Consider the following 27826-nt stretch of genomic DNA (forward strand, 5'->3'; position numbering starts at 1 on the left):
ATGTATTATAATGATTGATAGCAAATGGGTGATTTATGTATTTTGTTGATATCAAAAATTTAATAAATTAAATTAAATTAAATTGTTGGTATAAAGTATCCAGTCTTGGATAATGTCATGTTAATATTATTTGTTTTCAACATGACATTGTCCTGGATATTTTGTAGATTGTATCTACTTCATAAGACCTCGGGAAATGTAACTACAGGAAATTGAATAAATAAATAAGGCATACATTTTTTGTTTTATTAATGAATCAATAAATTATTATTATGTGCCTATCTTATGCTACGTTCACGAACTCATGACCAAATAAGGGTTATGTGTGTCTATCTTTAGTGTCCAAGGACAAGTTGTTTCCATGGCAACGCGACCAGGAAGTTGGATCTCAGAGGAGAGCGGAAGGGACGGTTTGTTTTTGGTTTGTTTTTGGCAAGTAAAACTAGTTTCTCGCCCACATGACTTCGTCAAAGTTGCGAAATTTTCTTGCAAGATCCTGACTGTAACGTCTCCACCGTGAGTCCAGGATGTCTGCGTCCATGAGAGCCAGTTCAGCGCCGAGTTCATCCAGGCCGCAGCGAGAACTGGACACCACAGGTGACGGTCTCTTACAGTCAGTGGGGAGGTTAGCTTACCGGTACAGTGCTCACCTAACAGGTGGATGCGAAACAAACAACGCATTAGTTAGGTAAAATTTTGAAAACATTAGTCACACTGACAAGACACAAACAATAAGTTAGAGATACAACATTCACACACTTTTTTTGATTTGATGATTACAGTGACATCTAGCTAACGGTGACTGTCTCTCAAATATATATCGTCACACTGTTAAAATAATCGCCTGAGTCATTTTTTGTCAAAATTGTTTTTTTTGCCTAAATCATCTCCTCATGACGCCGGCCACCTATCGTAAAATCACCTACATCCTCAGTTGATCAGATCATGTGATTTTACCCCTTTAAGATCATCACTTCTTTGACAATTTGCCACATTCATAGGTATCAAATAAAAACCCAGCAAAGAAGAGCTGGAGGGAGATTGTTTAGTTATCAGTTTAGTTTATCAGTGTTTATCAGTGACACTAATATTGGTAGCACTTTACTCTAAGGTGTCTACATAAGAGTGACATGAGCGTGTCATAAACATGACATGGGATGTGTCATGAATATTAATGACACTTTGAGTAACATTAATGCTCATGATACTTGTCATGTCATGTTTCTGACAGGCTTGTGTGACTCTCATGTAGACACCTTCAAAATAAAGTGTTACCATATCTTGCTTAAGTCACAAAGGCATGTTCAAAAAGTTGCCTAAGTTATTTATTTCTGTTAAGTTACATAATTTACACACAGTGTTATTACTATTCCAATAGCCATCCTTTGTTACATCCTTTTTGAGTGAAATGATCAATAAATGTCATATGTTACACTTTTGGTGAAGTTTTTTGTTTTTCCTGCAAAACTTGGAAAAAATTAGTTAGGCGATTATTTTAACAGGGTGACGAAATGCGAGTCATACTTTACTCCCTAACACAAATCCTCATCACATATCACACATCACACATAAGTTACCACCATAGAAGGATATGTAGATACCAGTGGTGGAAGGTGTATTCAGAAACCCTTACTTAAGTAAAAGTCCTGCATTAAAAACTTAAGTAAAAGTACAAAATATCAGCATCAAAACGTTTTTAAATTATCCAAAGTAAAAGTACTCATTATGCAGAATTTCCCCACTCAGATTGTTAAGATATATTCCAACTATATTATCAGATTATAGTTGATGCATTTATATAAGCAGCATTTTACTGTTGTCAAGGTAGGGCTAATATTAACTACCTAATTTACTGTTATGTGGTTTACTTTATAAAAAAATGTGTGATAATTTTAAATTGGTCATGTTTTTCCATGTAAAACCTAAAAGTAACTAGTAAAAAGTACAAAATTTGCCTCTAAAACAGGGGTGGGCAATTCATTTTCCCAAGGGGCCACATGACCGATACCACGAAGGTTGTGGGGGCCGGACCAAAACTAAATTTTGCTCAACATTTATTTAATCGCTTTATAAAATACAGTAAATTATCTGGTTTTGAGCTGCTACTGATAAGAATACATGTCATAATAAGATTGCTAATGTGGAGTGAATCAAATAAAAAGTAGTAAATACTCCAATCACTATACCACTTTTCCATATATTTTAAACACAACTGTAAATTACCTTTAGCAAGGTTTTTTTTTCCATTTTTGTAAATTTTCTAGGTGTTTTACAATGTTGTGATGCTTTTATTTTGAAAAGGTGCCGTCCAGTGTGAAATGGGTGCTTTAATCTTGAAAGGTAGAGACAGGAAATAACAGGTGGAACGGTAAAATGAAAAACGAACGGTAAATAATAACGACTGCGTCGTAATTCATAAAATAAAAACTTTATATCAAATAAAGTTGATATAAAGTATCAAAAAGGCTTCTATAGTGGCTGGCTGACAGGGCACAAGGTTTGTTAAAGTTTATTTTCTTCTCTCATATACATTAGTGGCTATATTTGTTGTCTTAACTTTAGTAAAAGTGCTTGTTTGCTCAAGTGCTAATGCTAATGTTTGTTATTGTTTTCCACCTCGTAGCTTTTACGGTGGATTCACAAGTTGACCAAGGAATGTCTTATTTTTATGTTCATGGAGATATGATTTTAAATTAACCTTGTGAACTATCAGTTAAAGAGTCGACCATCATTCAAACAGGAATGCTACTAAACATAGATTCAAACCACAAAAACAATATAGAGCATGTATGTTATGCAGTAAACCAGTAATTTATTAACTTTATGCAAAAAGCAATACGTGTTTTTGACAAGGTACCGAGGTAACTCGGGTAACTCAGATATACGTAAATCGCCTTCAAAATAAAAGCTCTGCGGTTGTATTGATTTCTAATTTCTGGGTAACCTCACGCGGGCCGGACAAGGACAGCCAACGGGCCGGATGTCCTTTGCCCTTTTCCCAGGTGTGCTCTAAAATGTAGTGGAGTAGAAGTATAAAGTTAAATAAAATGGAAATACTCAAGTGGAATACAAGTACCTCAAAATTTTACTGAAATAAAGTACTTGAGTAACTGTACTTAGTTACTTTCCACCACTGGTGTGTGAAATACACTGCACATCATCTTGTCACTCACTGCTCATATCCAGCAGGAACTCAAATATTCCATCTGATGCACAATCCTCCCCCCCCCCCCCCCCCCCCCCCCCACACACACCTTCCACCAAGTTTTGATAAATCAAACAAATAGAAGCCTGAAGTGTCATGTATCCTTGTTCCTTGAGCTTGATCCAAGAAAAATACGGTGTTGTTAGAATATAAAACTGTGAGGCACATACGAACCACCCCTTCATTACAAGGCCAGAGTCAAAGGCAGAATTATTATTTATTTATTTTTCTCAGTGGCAGAACTGAATTTCCAAGTCCCAGTGGAGGGCAGAAGGACACAGTCTCCTCCTGGCAACAACCACATCATCCCAGATGAGCTGCTGGTCAGCCTCACCTCCACTGTTTGCAGCAGGAGCACTCTGGGGCACACTGCACACCATCGGCACTGCAAGGTAAACCCCATTTATATCTAAGAGGATTATTTCTGTGTGGCACTTCACAACATTTTTCCTAAGATATGTACTTTGTAGCAGGGCTGTGGAGTCAGACGGCCGGATGCAGTCTGGCATCACCCGCTCGGACGCAAGAAATACAAGTTCTTTCTGGAGCAGCCAACGTCCATGACTGGGGCTGGCAGGTCAGCCAGGCAAAGAAGACATAAACAGTCTTTATGCAACCACAAAATTTAACCAAATATTTAATTTGAGCTGAAAATCATTCTTAAGTGTTATCTAGCAAAACAGTACATGTGTATACTGTAACAGTCGTTACAGCAACACATTTGTGTGTACACTCAATACTAATACAGGACAGGGTGAATATAAATATAAGTTTTGATTTAGCATATTAATAACAGGACACCTAGCACCAATTTCTGTTTTGTCAGGAGTTAGTTAACTTTAAACAGGTAATTAGATTATTGTCCTAAAATCAGAGGAACATTTGATGTCTTAAACAGTCTCAAATTTGGCTTTCTGCATGTTTTTGTTTCCCATTTTGGTTTGGATGTTGTCCATGAAGGGACATCTCGTTCCTGTGTGATGCTATGGTAACCCAGAAGAAGACAGCACCCCTCCCACCACTGACTGACAGGACTGGCATTGGAGACATACAGGTAATGTTTCTCAGCTGACCTGTTTGACTTTCATTTTCCTTTTATCATAACTTACCAGAGGCATTTTTCTGAGCATCATATGTGATGTAACATAAAATCAAAAGCAGCACTTTATGACATAATCAAAATCAACCAATTGTGACATATAAACAATATATCTCAGCCCAACAACGCCACCAAAAGCTCCAAAGGGACAAAAAAGTAGATACGTATATATGAAGGGATAACATGCAGATCCAAACTACAGTATGTGCTTACTTTTAAATCAGTAATATACAGTAACTTGAGCGAATGTTTAAAAGCTTAGAGATAAATTCAAATGTCTTTTTTACATTTAGTAGCAGATCATTTTATAGCTGTCTTACAAGTACTGTGATTTACTCTAAAAGTACTGACTTCAAATTAACATTTATTCCCCTTCATCTATACAAGTACGCAGTGTGATGTGATAATCACAACCACTTTATGTTTCAGAACTTGAGTGTCTCAGAAAGTCTCATCCCTGAAGAATATCACATTGTGAAAAACAAAGGGCTGCGGAGTCTTGAGTTCTTTGAGGAGTGAGTCTGCTTCATAAAGTTCATCCGCTTTATTCACATAAACTTTGCACCCTTATATTATTTTAATTATGTTAAACATGTTGCTTTTCTTCATCAGTGCTTTCACAGTGCAGCTACAAGATGATGAGCAGAAGCTACGGGTCTTCCCTTCACTGTGAGTTCACATATACAATTTGTCTAATATACAGATAACATTTATTCAAGTAGTCTTTACTTGCATATTTTGGTGTCTGAATTTGTGGTGGTAAAGCGTAATAGTAGAAACTAATAGTGCTGTGTGTCTTTAGGTAGCGCTGGTAAGGTAAGGGCTGTGTGTATGTTCTGTGTGTCCAGGAGGCCCAGTGGCAGACTGGAAGTGGTCCAGCTGATGAGGATGATGGACGATATGCTGGAAAAGGCTGGAGTCGATCAGCAGAGTGAGGAGCTGACGGAGCTCTCCCAGGTAAGCAGACAGATAAACAGAAAGTACACAGGAAGGAAAAACACATACAGGTGAAACATTAGGCTTTTGAGCTGCTTTTATACCGATTTTGATATGTGCATTGAAATATTTTACAGATGGAAGGTCTGCTGGAGCTGGTGCAAGTTGAGCAGAACATCTACAACATTGTTTTTCATGAACTGATCAGGCAGGTCAGTGTGGGCTGTGCTGAGAGAGGAGAACTGCTTGCCAAACTCAGGTCAGCAGCCAACACATTAGGACAGCACCAACATTGTAAAAGTCTCATCTTATCTTCGTCTTGTGAGCATCATATCGTCTTATGAGCACTAAATTGTGGAAATATGGGTGTAAATAAGAACTCATAAAACAAAGCACAATTCTACAACTGTATTAGCTTTCTGTTAACTCAAGTTAATTCTGATCCATTTTTTGACAATTTCGACAAAGTTGACATTTTTAGAAAGTCTTTTCCAGTAATGACCCCAGGAAGCCTTTTTCCCAGCAGCTCTTTGTGTGTCCAGACAGCGTTACCAGTCCCTGCTTGAGCGAATCCCCAGCCGTCTGAAGGCTCTGCACACTGAGGCAGTGGCGCAGCGGGCTCTGGACCGCCGGCTCACTGAGGAGATCCACCGCATTAAGAAATCCATCCAGCAGCTCAACACGTACGTTGGTCAGGTGTCAGGCAAAGAAACTCGACTAATAAAAAATAAGTAATTGCAATATGTGATTATGAGAAATCTGTTTGCTTATTTCTCTATCTGTGTGTAATGGGTGCTTGTTCTTTACAGGGAACTCTCCAGGATCAGAGACCATGATGCTTTTGTCTCCCATCAGGCAGAGCGTGCTCACAAACAGCTGGCTGGGGCACTTGAGCAGACCCACACCAACTCAGAGTCAGTCCCGCAGGACTGAACTGAACCCCTGTTCATTGTGTCCTAAACACATTTTTTATCAAGTTGCTGCATTGCAAAATTCACCAGCGTGAACATTATGATGAACATTGTGACGTGTATGAAGAGAAACACTGTAGAAACTATTACTTATGCTTGTACTAGCTACCAGGTTCTGCTATCAGTGTATTCCTGTTGTTATGTACACAGTAGTGTTATGTATTATATCCTTAATTATTACATAAAAAAACTAACATTTTCTTCCAAGATGGAGCAGCTCAGTGAGCACACAGCGCATATATAACGTGTTAAGAGGTGTACCCTCTAAAATTTTCCATTCGCTCTTCTCAGTGTTGTTCAGGGTTACCACGAGCTGTATGAGCTGCAGAGGGGTCGCCTTGAGGCTCAGCTGCTCCAGATGACTGAGGAACGAGACTGCTGGAGCCAGATCACCGTCTGCCTCGCACTGAAGGTCTACCAGCCATGATGTGGTTTTTTTCTTTCAATTTTAATCACCTTGTCTGTTAGTATTATGTAGTGGTTGTGGTGATGTGCTGCCATGTTGAAGGAATGAGAAACTTATTTTTTAAAGATATGGATAGATATTGCCCACTTTGTTGCTCACTATGATGTATGCATTTTAAGGACCAAACTCTTCTGTTTTTCAGGTGATTAGTGTGAAGAAGCTGCAGCTGATAAGTCGGCTGCATGTCATCGCGCAGAACTGGTTCAAGACAGCCGAGCACTGCAGCCTTTACCTCGCTTTGAAGGTAGCAATGTAGCTCCCATTTCTAACACTTTCTTTATTGCTCATGGCAACGTAATTTCCCGGATAACTCTTCGGAAATATTCCTGGTGGTTCAACTGCACTCTGACTATGACAGTGACCATCCTGCTGCAGGACACAGAGGACCTGAATACCATCATGCAGCTCTCTGACTACTGGAAAGAGCAGCTGACTGCTTTCATGTCCCTGCTGAAGAAGACTGAGCATGTTCAGTGTGAACAGATCAGTACCATTCAGCAAGGCATCGCCAAGTGGCTCGCCTTCTGCACCACACAGAACAAGTAAGCACAAGCAAAGATGAAGCACCATCAGTTACAGAAAATAGGAAAATCTAAAATAGGAAATCTGTAATCATCTTATTTAGAACTCATTGAGTCTTTTTACCCATAGTGGGGCGGATTAGCTGAACAATCGTTCACTTTGTGATAAAAGCATGAAATTTGGTAGATGTGTTGGTGAATATGTTTCAAACAAATCTGGATATTGGGCCACCTCAAAAGCGCCCCCTAGTGGCCGTGGCAGGCATTTGTTATACGAATAAATCAATGATGAATAAAAACTGCCCTTTTAATAATACCAACTGGTGATGAATTGTATATTGTTGGAAAGCCTGATTAGTCACCTTTACAACGAGGTACAGCTTGTAAGGATCGTGCATTCATGGAATGAGCAACGGGGCTAAACGTGTGGGTAGCACCCCCCAAAAATGTGCATCCCCTGTGGGGCGGATTAGCTCAATAAATCACAAGAATTGTTTATTTTGTGATAGAAGCACACAATTTAGTGGATGTGTTGGTGGATATGTTTCAAACAAATCTGTATATTAGGCCGTCACAAATTCGCCCCCTAGTGGCCATAGCAGTCATTTTCTTCGTTAAAATTACAAAAAATATTTAAATTATTTCTTAAAATATTTAAAAAATGTAAACTAAATATACAAACATAAATTAAAAAATGTAAATACACATATTAAATTAACAAAAATCCAGTTAGACACTCTTTCAGTTATTTTTCCTGCCCCACCACAATCGGGCTAGCCATCGAGCTAGCTAGCAAATGAGCTAGCTAGCATTTGCTTCCTGGGACAAGCAGTGCAGTGGACTGTCCATCAAGGTATGTCTAAATATTTTATTTCACCTGTTATAATTATGAATAAAATATGCTATGAACATCATAAAGGCTAAAGAGAAAAACAATCATCATGGGCCTTGGCAGAAAAGTAAATTAGCAAGATAGCAAAAATAGGTACTTAAGCTAGCTAGTTAGCTTGGAACATGTATCAGTGGCTGTTGGGTGTGAAAGCTTAATGAGACACTGTTAAATTATGTCCTGTGGAATGTGGACATCTCTCTCTGCACACACACACACACACACACACACACACACACACACACACACTATATGTAATGTCTCCTTTGCCCATGTGGTTCTTTTTTTCTTTTTTTAAATGTATTTTATAACTCCATCACAGTTAGTCAGGCGGCTTAGGACCAGATTTGAGAAGAAAGGGACACGCCGGACAAAAGCACCAAAATTTTTCCACATGCTCTCTATCACCAAAGGTTTCAACTTTTGGTAGGAGCCACTTCATCAAGATTGCAGATAGGAGATGGCAGCCATATAAAGTCTATGAGAACCAATATATCTTCCAAGCCACTTAGAAGGTCAATCTTGGTGTCAAAATATACATTTTCTGGGTCAAAGAATCATTTAAAGCTATTGAGAATATCACTGGATGACTCACTGTAAATAATTTGTTGATCAAGATCTGACATGAGATGAAAGCGTACCCTTGATTTTTTTGAGCAGTGTACATGGCAGCTAATCCACACTCTCCCGTGAACATTGATTCCAAACAGTTTCAACTCAGGATACCCTGCCGCAGCACTGACTAAGTCACACACCTCAGTACAAGGATTTTGCCAGAAAGAGTAACCTGCTACAAGTAACCCTAGTAAAATTTTTAAAATGTATGATTTTTTTCTCTGTCTAAATGTGTTTTGTTTTTATTGTTGCAGGTCATACAATATTGAAAATTATTTTTTCTTTTTAAGGAGCAACAGAAGAATACAAGCCAAAGAGGAGGCCGTAGCCTGTGAATGGGAATATCAAGACCTAATAAAATGTTATACAAAGTTAATGTTCTTTTCTATTAGACTGTAATAAAGCTTTTGTCACTTTAACATGTCTCTAAATTATATTTGTGGTGCTGAAAACATGAAACAGCAGCTGTAGGGTAGGCAAAGCATTCCTCGCCAGTAACCACCAGCAAAAAAAATTCTGATGGCTGTGGCGGCCATTTTTAAAAATGGCCATTTAAAAGCGGCCATTTTTTAAAATGGCCGCCACAGCCATCAGAATTTTTTTTGCGATGGCCCAATATCCAGATTCATTAAACATGTATTCAGCAATGAGTGTACCAAATTTGATGCTTTTATCACAAAATGAACGGTTGTTCTGCTAATCCGCCCCACTACACAGGGGATGCACATTTTTGGGGGTTGCTTCCCACACGTTTAGCCCCGTTGCTCATTCCATGAATGCACGATCCTTACAAGCTGTACCTCGTTGTAAAGGTGACTAATCAGGCTTTCCAACAATATACAATTCATCACCAGTTGGTATTATTAAAAGGGCAGTTTTTATTCATCATTGATTTATTCGTATAACAAATGCCTGCCACGGCCACTAGGGGGCGCTTTTGAGGTGGCCCAATATCCAGATTTGTTCGAAACATATTCACCAACACATCTACCAAATTTCATGCTTTTATCACAAAGTGAACGATTGTTGTAAAATATTGAGCTAATCCGCCCCACTACCAGTATAGTTTTGATGTTCAGCAAACGCACTGGGAGGCATTTATAGTGGAGGAGATTGTAAGTGTGTGTTTTGCTAAATGCTCTTACTCTCTCTCAAGGTGTCCTGACCCAAAGTATGAGAAAGCTTCATTGGAAAAGATTCATGATGATTTGAAGCAGTGGTCAAATGTAAGACAGTACATTTGTTTATTCTGTCTGTGTTTTTCTCATTGTGGTCATTGTTGTTATCTCGCTGAAGTATTGAACACTAGGCTTGATGTTTGACAATTTTTTGACCAGGACAAACTAATAAAAGCATGAAGGTATTTTTCTGTCTCTTAAAGTAGTGACCATTTTAGCATCTTTCTTCTAGATTAAATTCCAACAGCAAAGTTTCATTTATTATCCTAAAGTCCTCATCTGTGTTCTGCTTTCTCTGCAGATGTTGGCCGTCATGTGTGACCGCTACCAAGGTGAGAAGCTGCTGTGCTGCCAGCAGACACTGGACGAGCTTGGCCATGTCCTGGAAAGATGGCTGAATATGAGCCTTGAGCTGTTCAGAAGACATCCTTCTCCTGATGGTGAACCCCGTGAAGGTCAACAGGCTTTAAGAGACCTGGACAAGGTTCTATCTGAGCTCCTCAAACAGCTTGACACCCAAGTCAGTGGAGAGAGTGGTGAGGGCTGGTAAAGAATTTTAAATGAGCTAGAAACTGTGATTTTGAGTCTTACAGACATGTAAGTAAATTGTTCACTTTCACTGCACTGCTTTAGTTTTTGCTTGACTGTCGTCCAAATAAATATCTGTAAACAAACAGAACTGCAGACAGCTGCAAAATCAGAAACTTGGTGAGGGTCATGGTGTGTGTTCCTGACAAACACACTCACACACAAGCCATAGTCATACAATTTGACTCATATCTCTGTATGATGTAATTCTCAAGATATGGACTTAAGTGTTGAAACTGATTCCAGCCATGCTCTTTCAGGGATCCATGGACAGATCACTTCACTGCTTGGATCGATGGAGTCCCGGGTTTCCAAGCTAGGTGCAGCGATTGGCCGGCCAGAAATGATGTCCGTCTCTGACTGGCTGAAACTGGAGAAGGCGCTGCATAACTGGCAAAGTTTGGCTGAAAAGGCCTTTCAGAACGACTCCAACATACAGACAGAGAACAATAAGGACAAAAAGAAGACTGACATATAGTAAGTATGGTTGAAACAATGGATTTCCTGAAAAGGCAAGTGCCTTCTTTATCAACATTGTGTGGAGAAGTTTAATTTACTCCAATGATGTTCTCAATGCAAGAAATTACATTTTTTTACAAACATGTTATATTCATTACTTTTGATATTAAAACTAAATGTGTTTTAATTCTGAAATGTAAATATTTCCTTTTCTCTTGTGTGTGTGTTTGATTGTTCAAACAGTACAGAGACAGAAAAGTTGTTAGAGAAAGTGCAGGAGTTCATAACCAGCCTGTCCAACTTCACTGATGGTGAGAACCAGAGACTAAGTGAGGAGGTCAGTACCAACCAGGTTTAGTCACCTTACCTTTTGAAAATGTTGCAAATCTCATGTAGGTGACCAAAAATATTAGATGTACTACATGATATTTGATGATTGTGTTTGTTTGCTTTAATTATACAAAAAGTGCCTTAGAGATTTAGAGTTTCTGTCCACCAGGTCAGTTCTATTCACATGGCTCAGACCCGCTGGATGTTGGATCTGTTGCTCCTCATGGTACCTGACCACAGCGAGGACCACTACCAAGAATGGGAACACCAGTACATAACAAACATCTCACTGCAGACACTGGATGAGGATGCCACAATGGTGGCTGAGAAACTGGACTTTTTCTCCAAATACATCAGCAGGTACAAGACGTTTTTACCAGTTTTCACAATTTGCAGTTAGGCAGATGCTGTTAACCAGAGATTAGTGCGATTAGTGCATACCGGTATTGCTATCAGTAAACGTTTTTTTTAGTCAAATGCTGCACTGAATTCTACTACAGAGGGCAGATAACCTCTTTACGCTATACAAGAAAGAACAATAAATAAAGAGCAGATAAATTAAATGATGGATAAAGTATGTTGTATAGTAGTTTCTTTAAGATTTAAAGGATCAGCAGGAAGGTGTTTTCTCCAGGATTTACTCAACCGGGAATGTTTGTTTTTGACTTCAGCTCTTGCAAAATTATTCTGGACGAGCAGATTCGACAAAACCCACATGAAGTTGAGGGTGAAAATGAGATGAAGGAGTGCAGAAAGCTGCAGGTAAACAAAGTTCTGGTGCAGAATATAGTAATTAATATAAGAATAAATGGTAACATCAGAGTTGCATGTTATTACATTTCACCTGTAATCATTGCTTTAGACCAGGGGTAGACAACCTGCGGCTCTTCAGACCATCTGCAGTGGCTCCCTGTGACTGTGACAAAAAGTTATATGAAATGAAACGGTTATTACTTTACATTTTACTTTTTGTCATTTGTGTAGGCCCAAAGCAATTTTTATTCTTCAATTGTAAAAATGTGTAGCTTATATATGGCATTAAAAAGTAAATTAAAATGTGCATGATAGCTTACGAAAGCTCACAGCCTTAGCCTCTAAATTTTGCTTCAAGTCTAGTTTTTAAACTCCTGAGATATTTATTCGGTGCCCAGCCCCTCATTTGCAATAGTATTAATGAATGTATTTTTTTTTTTTTACCTATAAGTAATTTTGGTATGCTAATTTAGACATATTAGGCTGTTTTTAACTTCATTTAAGGCTCTAAATAAGGTGTGTGGCTCCATTCCGCCATTTTTTGTCTTTTTTTGGTTAACAATGGCTCTTTTGTTAGTAAATGTTGCTGACCCCTGCTTTGGACGTAATAGTCTTCTATTTTAAGACAGAACGGCTTGTTGTGTTTTACTCTTGTGTTCAAATTTTACAAACCTCCAGAAGAGGGAGCCATATTCCAGTTAAAGGCTAGGCTAAGGTAAACTCCGCACACCTTCATGTGTACTGTGTGTGTGTTTTGTTGTTGTGTCTGTCCTCAGAGGGAGTGCACTGATTGGGTGGAGACCTGTATAATCCTACTCTCAGGAGTCACAGGTGGATGTGGTCCTGTGCAGCTGCCTGTCAGACAGGCTGACCCTGCCTCCAACGGTGATGTCCCGGTCTCTCCAGCAGACAGCATGGCATCTCTGGTACGGAGTCAACTAAAATACAACCCACGTGGATAGACCTTATTTATCACTTAATGATTGAATAATGGCTTTAAAACATATTTGATGAACACGAGCATGGCCGTGATTTATTGTCATGTTTAAGATTTGTTGTCTCTTTCTAATTGAAGAAATGTCTTGAAAGTCAAATTCTAAGTGACTGACTGATACTGATACTACAGTAAATTATAGCCGACGTCAGAGGAGAGATTGCCATTGATCAAGCAATTTACTGTAGTTGCCTGAAACTCACATCAGTTACCCAATTAAATTGTGGTCTCCTCAACGCAAAATTTGACGTATGGAAATTGTGAGAGGAATGAAAGACACCAAAGCATCATTTAGAAGCCTGTGATGTTTTGGGGATTTTGTGTGGGTTTATAGATAAACCAGGAGGTTTCAGCAGAGTCTACTGCAGACAGTGAGGTGAAAGATGAGACTGAGGCAGAACAGAGAGAGGTGAGTCACATTAACTGTTGTGGAGTATGAGTGAAAGCTCAATGACGCCCTGTAACCATTGGAGACTCATGTGTGGGACATCTGTCCTTTAAGTGACATACAATAAATCTATGACCCATTTATCCATTCCTTTAAGCCTATTTTAAGTTTATTGTTTGCTAAAATACTTTCTCAGTTCCTCAGTTTGTGCTTTGTTTTTAATAGGATGGGTGGGATGAAGGTGGGTGGGGTGAAGGGTTGGGGATGGGCGGAGGTTGTTTGTTTCTATTATCTTTTAATTGGGGCCTCGGGGCAATCGCACCGAGCACTACTGTTATACTGTGGATTTCTTCTTCTTCCTCTTCCGGACGCAATTTCGTCCCGCTACTAGTCCTACAACTTGAAGAGTTGCAGGACAAATTATATATCAAAACGTGCGGTTTGATCGGGATCGGTGTGCTATTACTTTTCTCTACAGAATATGAAGTTTTCGCGACGAAAGTCGTGAAAAACTGCCCAAAATTTTGCATTGAAATGAATGGGACGGTTGAGAAAAAATTTGCGAAAAAGTAATAATTAGTAATAATTGGAGATTTTTAAACGTCTACTTCTCCAGCATAATTTCACCTAGAGACTCCATTTAAACTTTAAACAGTAGACACAAGTCTTGTGTATTGGTGTATTAATCCACGTTTCGATAGGTCATATAGTTTTTTATCAATCCCTGTTGAATGACCATGATCATTTTTGGAGAAATTCTGAGGTTATAATGGGTGTGTATTGCACGGAATGTTCGTGTCACAGTGTGTGACATCATCGCCAGAGTGTAGAGGGAGAGAAAAAATTGTCAAAAAATAAATGCACGCACACTCCTCACACATTCATACACATGCTTCAAACACATGCACGCACGCACACACACACGCACACACACAGTAACTTTATGTGATTTTAATTACACACACACACACACACACACACACACACACTTTGAGGTTAAAGGGCATAGTTTGAAATCTCTGAAGAATCTCATCTTAGTGTACACACACCGGCAGTAGCCCCCGTGGCCCTTTCAAAATTTCCCCAGAGGAAATTTTCTAGTTATTATTATTTTCTCCTTTTTTTATGTAAAGTGCTTTGTGTTGCATCTCTCTATTATGAAAAGTGCTATACAAATTAAGTCTGATTGATTGATTGATTGAAGGGAAACATTTTAAATTATTGTGGCCCTTGCTTTAATTTATTGTATAGCATGCATTCTAATAATGCTAATATGCAGTCGATAAGGTACTCAACAAGTGATGGTACTCTTGTTTTCCCACGGTGCACTGCTGAAGGACATGATACACAACAAGAGGTTTGTCAGGTATATCACTTTCAATTAAGTGTATTTAGATTTTTGTAACATTAGTGAAAAAAACATAAAATATCTGATCCAAAAACAATTCCTAGTCTGGTCTGGAACAGTAAAATTAGACATTTATGGTTCATTGTGGAGGATATAGAGCATGAAAAACATGTAGGTCAGGACAGAGATTTGTGAAGACACAACAGCTAAGACTTATTAAAAGGATAAACCGTCTTTTCAAGGGGCTTCTTAACACAAATATACAAAAAAAATAATTTTATAGTGCATGAAGCAAATCAACACAAATACACAAAAGCTATCTCAAGCCTAGCCTCTCTAATTCTCACTGACTCGCGTCTAAACCTACACATAAACAGTTTTAAGAAATCAATTTAACTTTTGAGCATTACAAGGGGTTCTTATGAAAGGAGCACAGCTCGTGTCACATGTTCATTGTCTGTGTGAGTCAAGACTAACCTGCTAAAAATGAACAGTGTTGCTGATTTTGTTGTCCTGCAGGGGGAACTAACGGTTTGTGACAGCCCAGTGGTGAAGCTGATCAGCTATGATGGAAACATTATACAAAGAAAGCTGGGAGAGAGCAGTGTTCACCTAAATGGGGTCAGACAATGAAATCAAACTTTTTCAGTGTTAGTGGCACACCTTTTACTCTCTATCTCTCTGATCATCCGTCTTTCTGTCCCTGTTTGTTAGACTGAGCTGGTTGTGTCTCCAACAACAGATGGAGCTCAGAAAGCTTTTAGTGATCTGACCACAGTAGGATTACTGCAGCAGGAACTACAGTAAGTTAACTTTGTTATTGTGGACTGGAACGGGTATATTTTAAATACTGTATAATCTATATCAATCACCTCTGTTAAGTGGGAAAATCTGTTCTATTTCACTATCGTTCTCCTTAATTGTCGATGTTTTTATTAATGACGACAGTAGCAATATTGATAAAGATCCAGTTAGTTCATGTGCTGTTTTAAATACTCACTGGCTATAAGCTCATTTGTGCCACACAGGAATTAATGTTTCTTCATCGTTAAAATTGAGCAACATTTACCATCATAGCTGAACATCCATGGTTTTAATTCCCCCTCATAATTAGCCAGAAAGACACTTTTATACCTTGCCGACTCACCAGAAGGTCAATAAGGGAATAAATACTTATCCTTACTTATACTATATCCAAATTTTTGTCAAGTTCAGTAACAATCAAGGATCGTGGAAATAAGCTGAATGTGCATACATCACCCACATTTCTGTGGTTGTTCAGAAATAAAGAGTGAACCTCCATTGACTGTGGATGTGCAGAGATCATCCAGATTTCCCTCCATGTATGTGTGTGTGTCAGTGATTCAGAGCTGCAAGTCCAGAGTATGGAGCAGCGAGCCCTAAAGGCTGAGGAAGCTCTGCAGGCAGCCCTGGAGAAGATTCGGGACCTGGAGAGACAACTGCAGGGTCGGCCTAGCTTGGAGCCCAAAAGTAGTGAAGGTACAGACTAAACAAAAAATTACATAAACGTCTAACTGAGACAGAGAGACAGTAACACAGTATTAAAGCATAAAGGTGGTTAATGTCTTTGTTAATGCAGAGAAAAAGAAAACACCACCACCTTCCCCACCACCAGTACCAGCCCCAGCATCTCCAAAGAAAATCAGCACTGAAGCCAAACCAACAAGTAGCAGCAAAAAGACAAAGAAACGGTGATCTGATATGTCATCAAGTTCCTTTTAGGTTTTTTATGTTTCATGTATTTTCTCTGTTGTAACAAGACTCATCGCCTGAAAACCATTACAGTCACATATATTAAACCAGTAAAGAAAAAATGTATATGACTTCTGGTGAGTATTACTAATACATGTACTATCACAGAGTTGTAAAAGTTATGTTGCACAAATGAATAAAAAAAACAGGTTAAAAGAAGCATCATTTACCAGCGCTACCATCTTAGTATAAATTATTTTTAATATCAGGAGGTTGTCTAATATTCAGTTACATTAACATTTATATGATAGCTTGCTGTGGTTTTGTTAACCTTGTGATGTGTTTTTGACTAAGTAAAGGCAAATAATTTTCCCCTCAAAAAAAATAAAGTTTCTGCAGACATTACATTTCAAAAACATGTTACACTTATCTGGACCTTTATTTTCACGGAAATTGTGAAATCATTACTCAAACCTACGGTAGAGTAGAGAGTAAAGGCTCTCACACCCATCAATGCTAAACCTTGCATGTGTAGACCACTGAAATCCCAGAGCATCAGTAAAAAATAAATTATTAATTATTATTTTTAATTCTACTTAAACAAAGAATAATTTCTCTTGAAGGTTAATTTAAATCTCCCAAAACTCTACCATAAACTGAAAGTTAATGGCTCACACTGCTGTACCATAATAATGTTTTAGATCTGGTTTGTTTACTTCTCTGTCAGCAGGATTACGGAAAAACTACTGGGCTGATTTTCATGAATTTGATGAAAGATTGTATCATATAGACCAAGCAAGAACCCATCACATTTTGGAGCGGGTCTGTATTACAGGGTGGACACAGAAATTATTTTTCTCTTTCTTTAGCATTCCGAGATAGGGCATGGCTTTTCAGAGTTCAGAGAATTCAACAACAGTACTGTTTAATTTCATTGCTGTCACATCATTGGTGAGTCTGTATCTGGTTCCCCGTCTGTCGTCCCTCCTTCTCCTTCCACAGCAGGGGGAGGAGGGGGTGGTAGAGATGAGAGGTCAGGGGTCACGCTGAGGAGATCTGGGGGGATTGGAAGGACCAGGGCTGGATGGAGGAGACGGAGGGAAGCCCTGAAGCCCTCCCAGGCATCTCTCTCCCCGTCTGCTGCTTTTACCTGGAGGAGAGGAGAACTGCTGTTGGAAACATGTTTGCTTTACTGCTGAGAACGCACAAATGGTCTCACTGACAGAAGTAAACTTCACTTGGCAGACTATGCTCTGGGCTGGAAAAAGGGTGAAATGGTTTGAAATAGAAATGTAAACTATGGTGCATTGAGCAGAGTGTTGCAAGGCATTGGAACAGAGATTTGCCACCTGCTTTCTTTGCTGTCAGCTACTGTCTACTGTGACTAGGATTTGCCAAAGTGAGACATAGTGTAATTGTAGACCTAGAGGTTTACTAGTGTATTTTTTTTTAATCTTCAAAAAGTTGAATTAGTTATACTGACAATAATATAGTTCCTATTAGATTTTAAATGCAAACACATGCATTAAGATAAAAAACAAACATTATACTATAACGAGTTGGTATAGTTACTTACTCTGACCTGGTGCTGTCTCTTGGCCTCGGCCTCTGCAGCCAGACTCTGCTGTAACTCCAAAGGAAAAGTGAGCTCCTCTCTGACAGAAAATCAAACACAAGCCTGGTCAGCAGGAAGATCACAGTACACTACAAATCTCTACATTCATTCCTCTTTGCTGTGTACCTGGAAAAATCAAAGCTATCAGAAGAAAAAAACTTTGCACACAGAATGTGATGCACTTTTTCAAAAGTACTGCTGTCCCCTTTCTATTGTACAAATGAGCCTCTTTGTCTTTTGGGCTGACAGCTTTCCAAAAGCATCTTCATTCTCTTCAGCCATTGAAAGGTTGATAATTCATTGTAGGAACAGGGGGATCAGACTATACACCCACATCTGCTGCCATACCTTTGTGATGTTTAGTCTTGACTTCCAATGACATTTACTAATTGTAAGGTTAATTACAATAAATTATCTTTTTTTATCTCACATGTCTGCTCTCTCCACCCTGATGCCCCAGCGGCAAGCAACCGAGTCCACAGCTGCTTGTATCTGCTGTCCGATCCTCCTCCTGTGCAGCAGGATGTGGCTGAATGTGTGTTGGGAGAGAATGTCCCTGACTGATGCCTGGACCAGAGTCTGCAGCATGGTGGTGAGACAGGACAGAGCTGCGCTGCACAAAGCCACATTTTCTATCTGGTAATAACACACTGCACTCAGCTCTGGCCTCGCCAAGTCCTTTGTCACCACCTAGGTGCAGACAAATGGGAAGTCAGCAGTCTAATGCAATTAAAACCTAATAACTATTCACTAATTAGTTCATGGAATACTATTTTTAATGAACGAATGAATTTACTTTAATGAACATAATTGTTGAATTTTAACAGCCAGTGACAAATACATTTTTGGACTCTTTATGTTCAGGGAAAACAAAGTGCATTAACTAAACAGTTAATTAATCATCAGTCATGTTTACATTTTTTAATTAAATGTGAATATGTCAGGTGTGGTTTTTCTCATGTTTTGTACCGTGTGAGGAGGAACCTTCAGCATTTGCAGTCGGATGTCGACCTTGTGACACACATCAAGGAGTGGAAGGTAGAAAATAAGGCCTAGAGAGAAGAGGCAAAAGGGTTTGATTGATTTGACAGATTTATGACAGTAATTGTTTGTTTCTTTTAATTCATTTTTCTAAAGTGTTTATATGACAGAAAACATGCAAATGACTAAAACATGAACTAATTTTGGGGAGTCCAAACTCAACATATGGTTAAAGATACTTTCACACTGACAAACATCCTCAGAAATGAAATGTCATTGCATAAAAAAATAAGTTATTGTTGACAACCTGGACCTCTTGGTTTTCCACGAAGTAGGTGACCCAGTCTGAAGATCACAGCTCTCTCATGCTCCCTCACTACCTGTCAAAATGGCAGACATCACACCAGCTCTTAGTGGTCAAACTGACAAGACTTTTGTACAATAACATTCAGTGTAGTCAGAAAGTATTCAGAAATTGACACGTTTTTGTTGTGTTGGCTTTGAGTTTTTGGTACTTTGGATTATAAATGACATCATGGTTATGGGGTGATTAGCCCAAATATTTTACATCTTCTTATACTGAATATAAGGGAACATAATTTTCTCTATTAAAAGACATCTCAGATTCAACTTAAAAGACAAAATTCTTGTCTCACCATGTAATTTCTTCACAAACTACAGTTGTCTACCTAATCCTTTGCATCATTTATGTTCAACAAATAACACTGTTTTTTTATTTTATTTTTAAAAGAAGATTATTGTGCAGTGTTTGGTTTCTGTCAGGTCTGTGGTGTAGTTCATACTTTGACACAGAACCAGATGGAAAGAGGGAGGACGAGGAGAACCAGAGCCAAGACAAAGACCATCAGCAACCACTCAAACACTCCCAGGTTCTTGCGCTTCAGACCTGCAGAGAGCCACGATACTTGGTATGAAGGAATCTATATAATGGACACCCAGATTATATTGAATAATTTTGCAATTTTCCTCCCAAGAGTTTTTTGTTATTTGTCAATACAAAAAAAAACACTATTTGCAAAAAAAGAGCTAAATTAATTTATTTGTATCATCAAATTCTTGAACTTACATTACGTTTTTTATAATCTGTAATTTCTTTTCAAGAATGTATTCTTTAAGAAGACAAACATTTAAAAAAATTCAAATGTCTTCATCATGAGAACAATTACCTGGGAAAACTGGGGAAAACTAAACAATTCATAATAGAAATAAAACTACTGTTAACCTTTCCCCCACTGCTGTACCATGCTTTTCTTTAACTTACCGTCCTCCTGCTCCGCCACTTCCAGGAGCCCCAGGTTCTCCTGCTTGACCTCATCCTCTCTCACGGTGTCTATGTCCACCACAGTGGAGCTCACTTTAATTTCTGTCTCTTTTGTCTCTGGCTTCTCATTTTGTAGTCTCTCTTTCCCCACTGATGGTGGGACCCGGCCTGCCTTCGATGGCCGTTGTCGGTGATTTCTGGTGGGTAAAGAGGCTCTGTTCTCCCTCTCCTTCCTGGTCGTCGTTCTAGGTCTAGGCAGAGTACCGCAGTGGACTTTAGAGGACTTCTCCATTCTGTCTGGAGGCTCTGCAGTAAAGAGCATAGGATTGATGGCTGTCTGGATGTTTCTGCTTGATAGGTCAGTGAGTGGTTTTCCTTTTGGGTGACAGCAAGGAAGAAGGAGAAAATGTGTGACTTTTACTGCTGTGGATGGTCAATTAGGCTTCACTGTTAGAATGTGGGAGTTGACCGCAGTGGGAGTGCCACTTGCCCGCTTTCAACTAATTTCAGTTCAGTGAACTTTTGTGATGATTTTTCATATCAGCAAAACAAAACAAAATGTTTGTATTGTAATGTGAAAAACATCAAGATACTGTAATCATGATAACTTCTTATGTGCAGGTAATCTCTTGATTTACAAGCAAAAACTAAACAATATAATTTCTTTCCCTCTTTTTTTTCTTGATTCAGGATGTCCATTCATTAGCAGTATTTTTTTAACTGATTCTTTACTGCTGTACAATAAAGCTGCGCATGCCACATTTTCCTCTAAAGAGAATAAATGGTAAACAGAACTTTCCCCCGAATAGTCCAAAAAAGCATGGTAGCGTATCTACTATATACAAGTCCCACTATCAATGACACCATTGCTTTGGAAAGTTGTTGGCAGGAAAGATGTGTGCCTTGAGATATGTATTGATAAGTTTACTTTTATTGTCATTAAAACAGGCATAGAATATGCTACTTGAATGCATGTCATATAAAATATAAAACATGCACACTAATTGCACAAAACCTTTATACCTTTAAATTCTGTGCCACTGGGTCCATTTGTTTGGATTATCCTCCTATCTTTGTAAAGCTGGTGCCATTCAGAGTTTAGGCAGGAACAAATTGTGTCAGTGGGACTCAGGGAGTCTTAGTGCGGCTTTATTGGGAATGTGCAGACTCAGGCCTCTCCTTTTAAAAGAGCTGATGTAGGTTTTTTTCTCTGTTTTTACAGGAAACACTCAAAGGATCCTCCTTAATTAAACTAAAGATTAATTCTGTGGCCCAGTTGTTCTTCTACTATGGAAGTCCAATTGTGTGCAAAACCAGGCAAATGGTGTAGTGCCGATATGATTATGCAGTATAAACCTTAATTGAACCAGGGGGCTAGTTCCTTCTTGATGGTATATCCTTTCACAATTTTTTATTTAACTTTTACTAGTTAAAGTACTCAGCTTCTAATTAGTTTATGATATATTAGTGGTCTCAGTATTGATCCTAAAAATTGTGCTACATTACACTGTGAAATTATATTATTTTTTTCCAGTATTGTAACATAGTTTGTTACATAATGTAATTATCTTATAATGTAACCCCCCGACCCCCGCAACCACCGTTTTGTTTCCAAGCACAAATAATGTACACTACTGTATATTCATAATAATAGGAACTCTACATTCAGAAACTTCTTATATTGTAATATCATCCGTATGTCATCATTTTCCTTTATTTCATTCATGTTTATGGATAGAAGTCCAAGAACATTGGCTATAAAACTGGGAGTGCCAATGTTTGGCCTTCCAGCAATTAACATAGTAACAGAATATAAGAGAATGTTTGCAAGGCAATTATCAATGTCAAAAGTTTAGTAATGAAGAAAGCATTCATCTAACTGGACTTCTACTGCCATATTTAATCCTGTTAGTCATGATCTACTCTTTAAAATCCATTAACCAGGACTGCGTGTGTACATTATTGTATTATTTTTTATCTGTACATGTCTGTCATTATTGAAGAGGCAACAGCGTCCTCTGTTGTTTGTCGAAGAGAAGTGGAAAAGCTTAACGCACCTGGTAAGTGAACACTTCTGAGTATGCTATGCCACAAGGAGACGTCATTCTCACTGATTCTAGTTTCGCTTGATCCCAGGTTGAGCAATAGGGACTTGGGGGTCATGAGCCCTTTGGGGGGGGGGGGGGGGGGGCTTTATAGATGTCTATCACCAACACAACTCAATCAGATCCCAATGCATATCAGTTCGCAGCGATGAGGGTATTTGTCAAATGAGCTCTGATTACAGTCAAACAGTTTCCCTCACTTGAATATGTATATTTTATGCACCGTTATACTTTTTCTCAGAGGGAAATGTTGTGGTTTTTACTCCACTACATTTGTGATTGTTATTGTGACATGTTAATTTGCTTTGCAGATTCGGATTGTACACTTAAAACGTGTTCGTTGTATAAAATGTGACACAATTTGATGACTGCTGCTTCTTTAGTTCAGGCTGAAGCATAGACAGAAACTTGGCCTTCTGGAAATTTAATTTTTCGCCCCAACAAAAATAATTTCTATTTTTTTTTCTATTAAAATAAAGAGAATTCATCCATCAAAAGATTTGCAATGAAAATATTTAAATAATATTTCATAGTAAAGACTGGCTATCAAATGTTATATACTGGAGCAGCTGCATTAGTGGAGACAGCACCGTAACTGTTTATTTAACCTTCAAACCTGTTTAAGGCTTGAAAATATTAAAATTATAATTTTAGACGTAACCTCCACCTGCAAAACATATTTTACGGTGAAAATTAAATAAAGAAAACATTGTACACACGAATCAGGAACGTGTTTCTCATTTTCGGATGTCTTTTTTCCTATTTTAAATATTTGTATATTTGTATATATTTATTTCTGTATTTTGTGTACAAGAGAGAGAGAGTAAAACCAGAGTCAAATTCCTAGTCTTTGCACACATACCTGGGGCTGGATTCACAAAGCATTCTTAAGGGAAAAAAATGCTTCTTAATTGCCACTTTTTTTCTTAACTTTGCTCTTAACCCATTGAGGCCTGAAAAATCGCTGGGCGATTTTAAAATAAGGCTCTAATTTTCTGGAAAATTCTGGAAAAAAAAGTGTCAACTCTTCTACTAAATAATAGATTTTTCAGCCTCTGTAGCAGATAGAAATGAAATTCAAAAAGGTATTTGAGAGCTTATACAAAAACTACAAAACGACGTATCCGCTTTCCAGGCGTCAATGGGTTAAGACAAAATTTAAGAAGATTTGGTAGCTAAGCAACCAGGTGGCCAGGTGGAGTCGACCAATCAGAGCAGAGCAGTCAACTGAAATTAACTGACAGTTCCGCCACACTGAGCAGCCAGAGGTCGACAAACTGAAAATTCTGGCCTTGAACAGAAAGCATTTTTGGCAAAACCATAATACCTATCATTGATCCGACTTCACTTTGAGCGTCCTGAGTTCTTCCTCAACGTCTACATATTTTTTTTTAATGAAAAATGAAAAAATAGCTTTGTTAGAGCGATCTAAAAAAACTGTTACATCTCCTTTTTTCAGAAATCATCCTGCGTTTTTAATATGGGAGCCAATGAGGCTGTTGGTGCATGTTGGTGGATCATCTTTAACAGGGCCATGCAGAGACCTTTGTAGGGGCAGGTGCTCAAAGTTAAAAGGGGGCACATGGAGCACGGATTTGAAACACAATAGAGAAGCATACCTTGCAGTATAACCGGTTGAATTGTAGCAACCCATATTCATAAAGAATGTAACATGGAATCACAACATACCATATCATTGTACATACTCATATATTTGTTAGCGGTCAGTGCAAAGCAAAATTAGTCACTGTTTTACCGCATGGGTACATTGAAGAGCTTCTGTTGAGGGGGTTGCTGAGGAGGCTGCTGCTGCTGATATTGCTGTATTGATCTGATGTTGTAGACACTAAAAAGAGCATGGGAGAGATAGTAGCTGATTAAACAAGTGTTATGTGATCATGACAAGATGCAAAGATAACTAACATTAAAAATGGCTCACTGTGACTGACCTGCCATACTGCTGATAGTTGGAGGAGACTACTTGCTGAGAGAGGCTGCAGCCAAGGCTGACTGCTTGAACTAAACAGAATAAGTTACTCATTCAAAGCCATAATTCAAGCTGTGCATTAATTTAGGACATATGAAGATAATGTACTAGGTTGAATTTAGATCATCATTGCACACTGGCCTGTTGCTGAACTGTGGCTACTCTTCCTGGAGTCCTTGCTTTTCAGTTTTAATCAATCTGGAGGACACAAATTAATCAATTCTGACACCTCTTTATTTTAATTTCACAGCTTTATTTTTGTTTTCTAACCTCAGTAAAACCAAATGCAACCAATTGTTTTTACACAAACATGACTTCAACGTGAAATGTTTCATCCTGTATTTATTAAACACACAGAGTGACATTTCATACCTTTTCAAAAATTGTACTGTATAGCCACAAATTTTATCCATTCATAATCTGCCCTTTATTATTCCTAGTGCTACTAATAAAGTAAAAAATAATTAAATGATATAGAACTCACATATTCAAATATTTTTGTGCTTTTATTCAGTTTGACTATCGACTTTGCGCAAGACAGCAAGGTTCTAAAAGTTATATAATTTGTATGCATATTATATTTAATTTGTGTATAAATGTTATAAATAAACAAGTACTGATATGTTTAAATGAGAGGTTGAGAAAATCAAGACTCATATTCTTCTAATATTGTTGTGTTTATACTGTAATAGTCCAAAATTATGTGAATATGCATATTGCATAGTCTTAGTGAAATAATATGGTCTATGCCTCGTTGCCTCTAGAAACATAGGGAAAAACAGCTTGACAGTAAAATAACACGATATCTCTCTAATGCACTTTGCCCATGACAAGAGAAACATACAGAAACAACAACAAAAAGCCTGACGTACTTTTTTCCCACAGCATGCTGTGTGGTTAACTAGCGGCTATAACTTGTGAGAGGTGTGTGTGCAGATTTGTACGACACAGAGGATGCTCATTGCTCACTTCACTTTGTCAGTCATCTTACAAGAATACACCGTGCACAAACGAATACTGCGAGAAGCACCTGGCTGCAGCCTGCAGTTAGTTAATTTTGACTGACATGACATAAGCAATGATAATGTTATAAAACAGCAGAGAGTTGTATGAAAGCAATTAATGCATGTCCAAAAGCATTTATAACTTGTTGTAAGGAGAAACTGCTACTATGATGAGCACAAATGACTAAATGTTGAGGAGGTTGAACTAACTGTTGTGCAAATGTTAATATTGATGTGAGAAATGCACTAAATGACAAATAAGGGAGTTTGAAGCGGCATTAAAACTTTAAAAAGCTGTTGTCATTCCCATTTTCATCATGCCAAAATAGTAGGTCATTGTTTATTTTAATAAATGTTAAAACTTTATCTATCCCAATTTATAATGCTATTATGATGTATCATTCGTAACATTTTACTTGTACTAGAAAAAGTCTGTCAGACACACTGACAAGGTGAATGTGCTTTGTACCACTTACGTAAGATATCAAAGACTGAGGTGACTTTAACATCATCTTTATTGAACTGAACACAATTAAAAATCAAAGATAACATATTTAAAAAATAACAAATAACTGAATTAAAAATCACAGCAAAAACCCTCTATTAAACAACATATCACACCAATAAATTAAAAAATCAAAGCAAAAAAACCCCTCTATTAAACAACAAAACACACCAATAAATTAAAAAATCAAAGCAATACACAACACTGTACTGGCCTAGAAGCTCATGTAGATAAGTATCCAAAACATATGGAATACAATAATGATAAAGTATGAAAAAATATACTGTACATATGATGTAATACAGAATATATGATGGGTATTTAAATATAATACTTAAAAAATATTAATATAAAGAATATTTATAAAATATTAAATATCAAGCCACATGCACACATTTACTTATTTACTTACAAGTGCATATCCATACAATTAAAAATATATATACAGACAATGGCCCTTTTAATATAATAATAATACAAAATATATTTTATATTATTTCATATTTGTTCATTATTATTTCATAATTAAACTGTCACATGCATCAAGGAAGCAGGCAGTCCTCTGGTGTTGCTGCTTCCTACACTACATCCTCTCATAGAGTCATATGGAGCTTCACAAGATGGACCAAATGTTTTCATCTACAAAATAAGATAGCATAAATAAATCCAGTCATCACAAACCTTTTGGGCTGGCTAAATCATATTGAATCATTGTTGAATGAGGCCTGACCATTTCTATGTTATTGCTTCAATATGATCAGTGCATTCACTGATAGACAGACTGCGAAGGAATTAATACAGCCCCATATTCAGAAACATAACATATTCACCAGACAGTTTATGATTCACCATATCAGATCTTTTAAACAATACTTTTACTATACTTTTACCATACTTTAGGCTGTTTATTTTGTTATAGCCTAAATATCTCCTCATCTTTGTGTCTCACAGCAACCTTGTCTCCTACAAATTATGTTTGTCTATTAGTGTTTAATACTTAGCCTCAGTTGTGTGGTGATAAGGTAATCACTGCCTGGATTATGTTCAGAAACAACACTTTTTGAGTGGATGAAACACTGATTTTCCTCATTATGTTAATAAATGTAATTTATAGGAGACAGTAGACACCTGAGACACACACACACCTGGGCCAACGTTACACACACTATAGTTATCACACAGCGTTGTATTTTGTATATGTTGTTGTGTTATACTCGTGGGTCCTTTACGGCATTCAACTCCATGACAACAGACAGAAGCAATCTGTGCATCTCTAGTGCAGCCTATAATAATAATAGTCGAGCACCGAGTGCCCGATCAGATACACCACACACAGCATGATTAGCTGCTTTCTTAGTCTGCTTTAATGATTTTATTAGCCCTTACTAACAGCGAAAAAGAGGATCGTGTAGATAAAGTATAAGCACTTACCATCAGTCATCTCTTTAACTAGGTCGCGTCTTCTCACGTCTCCTCCGGTGAACAGCAGCTAGCAGGGGGCGGCGCTGTTGTGAAGTTTGCGGCTCGACTTGTACTCCCGAGCTATTGCAGTCTCTGAAACATTGTCCTCGTTCAGATAACTTCAGTCAGAGACATTGCATGCTACCATCGGCTCATCCATCAGCGCAATATCTTCCTCCTCATCTTCCTCCAACTCACTCTCTCCGGCATTATCTTGGCTAACGTTAGCCAGTCCCGCTGTCTCTCTCTCTCGTCTCCTCACCTACCGGTGCGGTGAAATAGTCCATAATTAACTCTGTCCAGTTATCATTAGTGATGGTCCGCTGACACTTGAAGCTCCGACACATGCGCGGTAGCTCATGAAGCAAACGTCCCGAAGCACTGTGCCGAGGCGTGGTTTGGTCACGTGACTCGTGACGTTCGAAGCAGCAAA

The 27826-nt window shown here is 38.2% G+C and overlaps 2 protein-coding genes across 4 annotated transcripts; one reads left to right on the plus strand and one right to left on the minus strand.

The window, feature by feature from the left end:
* The first annotated feature begins 343 nt into the window (after window positions 1-343).
* axdnd1 (axonemal dynein light chain domain containing 1) lies at window positions 344-16809 on the plus strand. Of its 3 annotated transcripts, none has more exons than XM_059341727.1 (25): window positions 344-597; window positions 3446-3597; window positions 3676-3782; window positions 4166-4259; window positions 4734-4819; window positions 4917-4973; window positions 5153-5261; window positions 5378-5499; window positions 5783-5923; window positions 6050-6154; window positions 6503-6623; window positions 6820-6921; window positions 7053-7219; window positions 9859-9928; window positions 10182-10416; window positions 10729-10945; window positions 11171-11264; window positions 11427-11617; window positions 11929-12019; window positions 12787-12936; window positions 13339-13413; window positions 15260-15361; window positions 15455-15543; window positions 16101-16240; window positions 16341-16809. In XM_059341727.1, exons 1-25 carry the CDS (start codon window positions 528-530, stop codon window positions 16454-16456), a joined length of 3003 nt encoding a protein of 1000 aa, XP_059197710.1. In that variant the 5' UTR covers window positions 344-527; the 3' UTR covers window positions 16457-16809. The 3 variants fall into 3 exon arrangements, with proteins under 3 accessions (XP_059197710.1, XP_059197709.1, XP_059197708.1); XM_059341726.1 differs by having other exon boundaries at window positions 345-597; window positions 3440-3597; window positions 3679-3782; window positions 16341-16797; XM_059341725.1 differs by having other exon boundaries at window positions 345-597; window positions 3440-3597; window positions 16341-16796.
* nphs2 (NPHS2 stomatin family member, podocin) lies at window positions 16464-27691 on the minus strand. The gene is made up of 9 exons (XM_059341728.1): window positions 27364-27691; window positions 24193-24282; window positions 20332-20706; window positions 19853-19956; window positions 19357-19429; window positions 19038-19120; window positions 18499-18758; window positions 18030-18108; window positions 16464-17603 (listed from the first exon to the last, which is right to left on the minus strand). Exons 1-9 carry the CDS (start codon window positions 27371-27373, stop codon window positions 17394-17396), a joined length of 1284 nt encoding a protein of 427 aa, XP_059197711.1. The 5' UTR covers window positions 27374-27691; the 3' UTR covers window positions 16464-17393.
* Between the last annotated feature and the right edge of the window lie 135 nt (window positions 27692-27826).

This window comes from Centropristis striata, chromosome 9 (assembly GCF_030273125.1).
Source record: "Centropristis striata isolate RG_2023a ecotype Rhode Island chromosome 9, C.striata_1.0, whole genome shotgun sequence".
Classification (NCBI taxonomy): domain Eukaryota; kingdom Metazoa; phylum Chordata; class Actinopteri; order Perciformes; family Serranidae; genus Centropristis; species Centropristis striata.

What these genes read in the sequence shown, in the direction of transcription:
- axdnd1 (XM_059341725.1), top strand. Translation starts at nt 528, where the DNA reads ATGTCTGCGTCCATGAGAGCCAGTTCAGCGCCGAGTTCATCCAGGCCG. An exon ending in TCCATGACTGGGGCTGGCAG is followed by an intron (nt 3,783 to 4,165) that starts GTCAGCCAGGCA and finishes TTGTCCATGAAG; the next exon opens with GGACATCTCGTTCCTGTGTG. An exon ending in GCAGTGTTCACCTAAATGGG is followed by an intron (nt 15,362 to 15,454) that starts GTCAGACAATGA and finishes CCTGTTTGTTAG; the next exon opens with ACTGAGCTGGTTGTGTCTCC.
- nphs2 (XM_059341728.1), bottom strand. An exon ending in TGGAAAACCAAGAGGTCCAG is followed by an intron (nt 19,121 to 19,356) that starts GTTGTCAACAAT and finishes TCTTCTCTCTAG; the next exon opens with GCCTTATTTTCTACCTTCCA. An exon ending in AGGGTGGAGAGAGCAGACAT is followed by an intron (nt 18,109 to 18,498) that starts GTGAGATAAAAA and finishes ATTTTCTGTCAG; the next exon opens with AGAGGAGCTCACTTTTCCTT.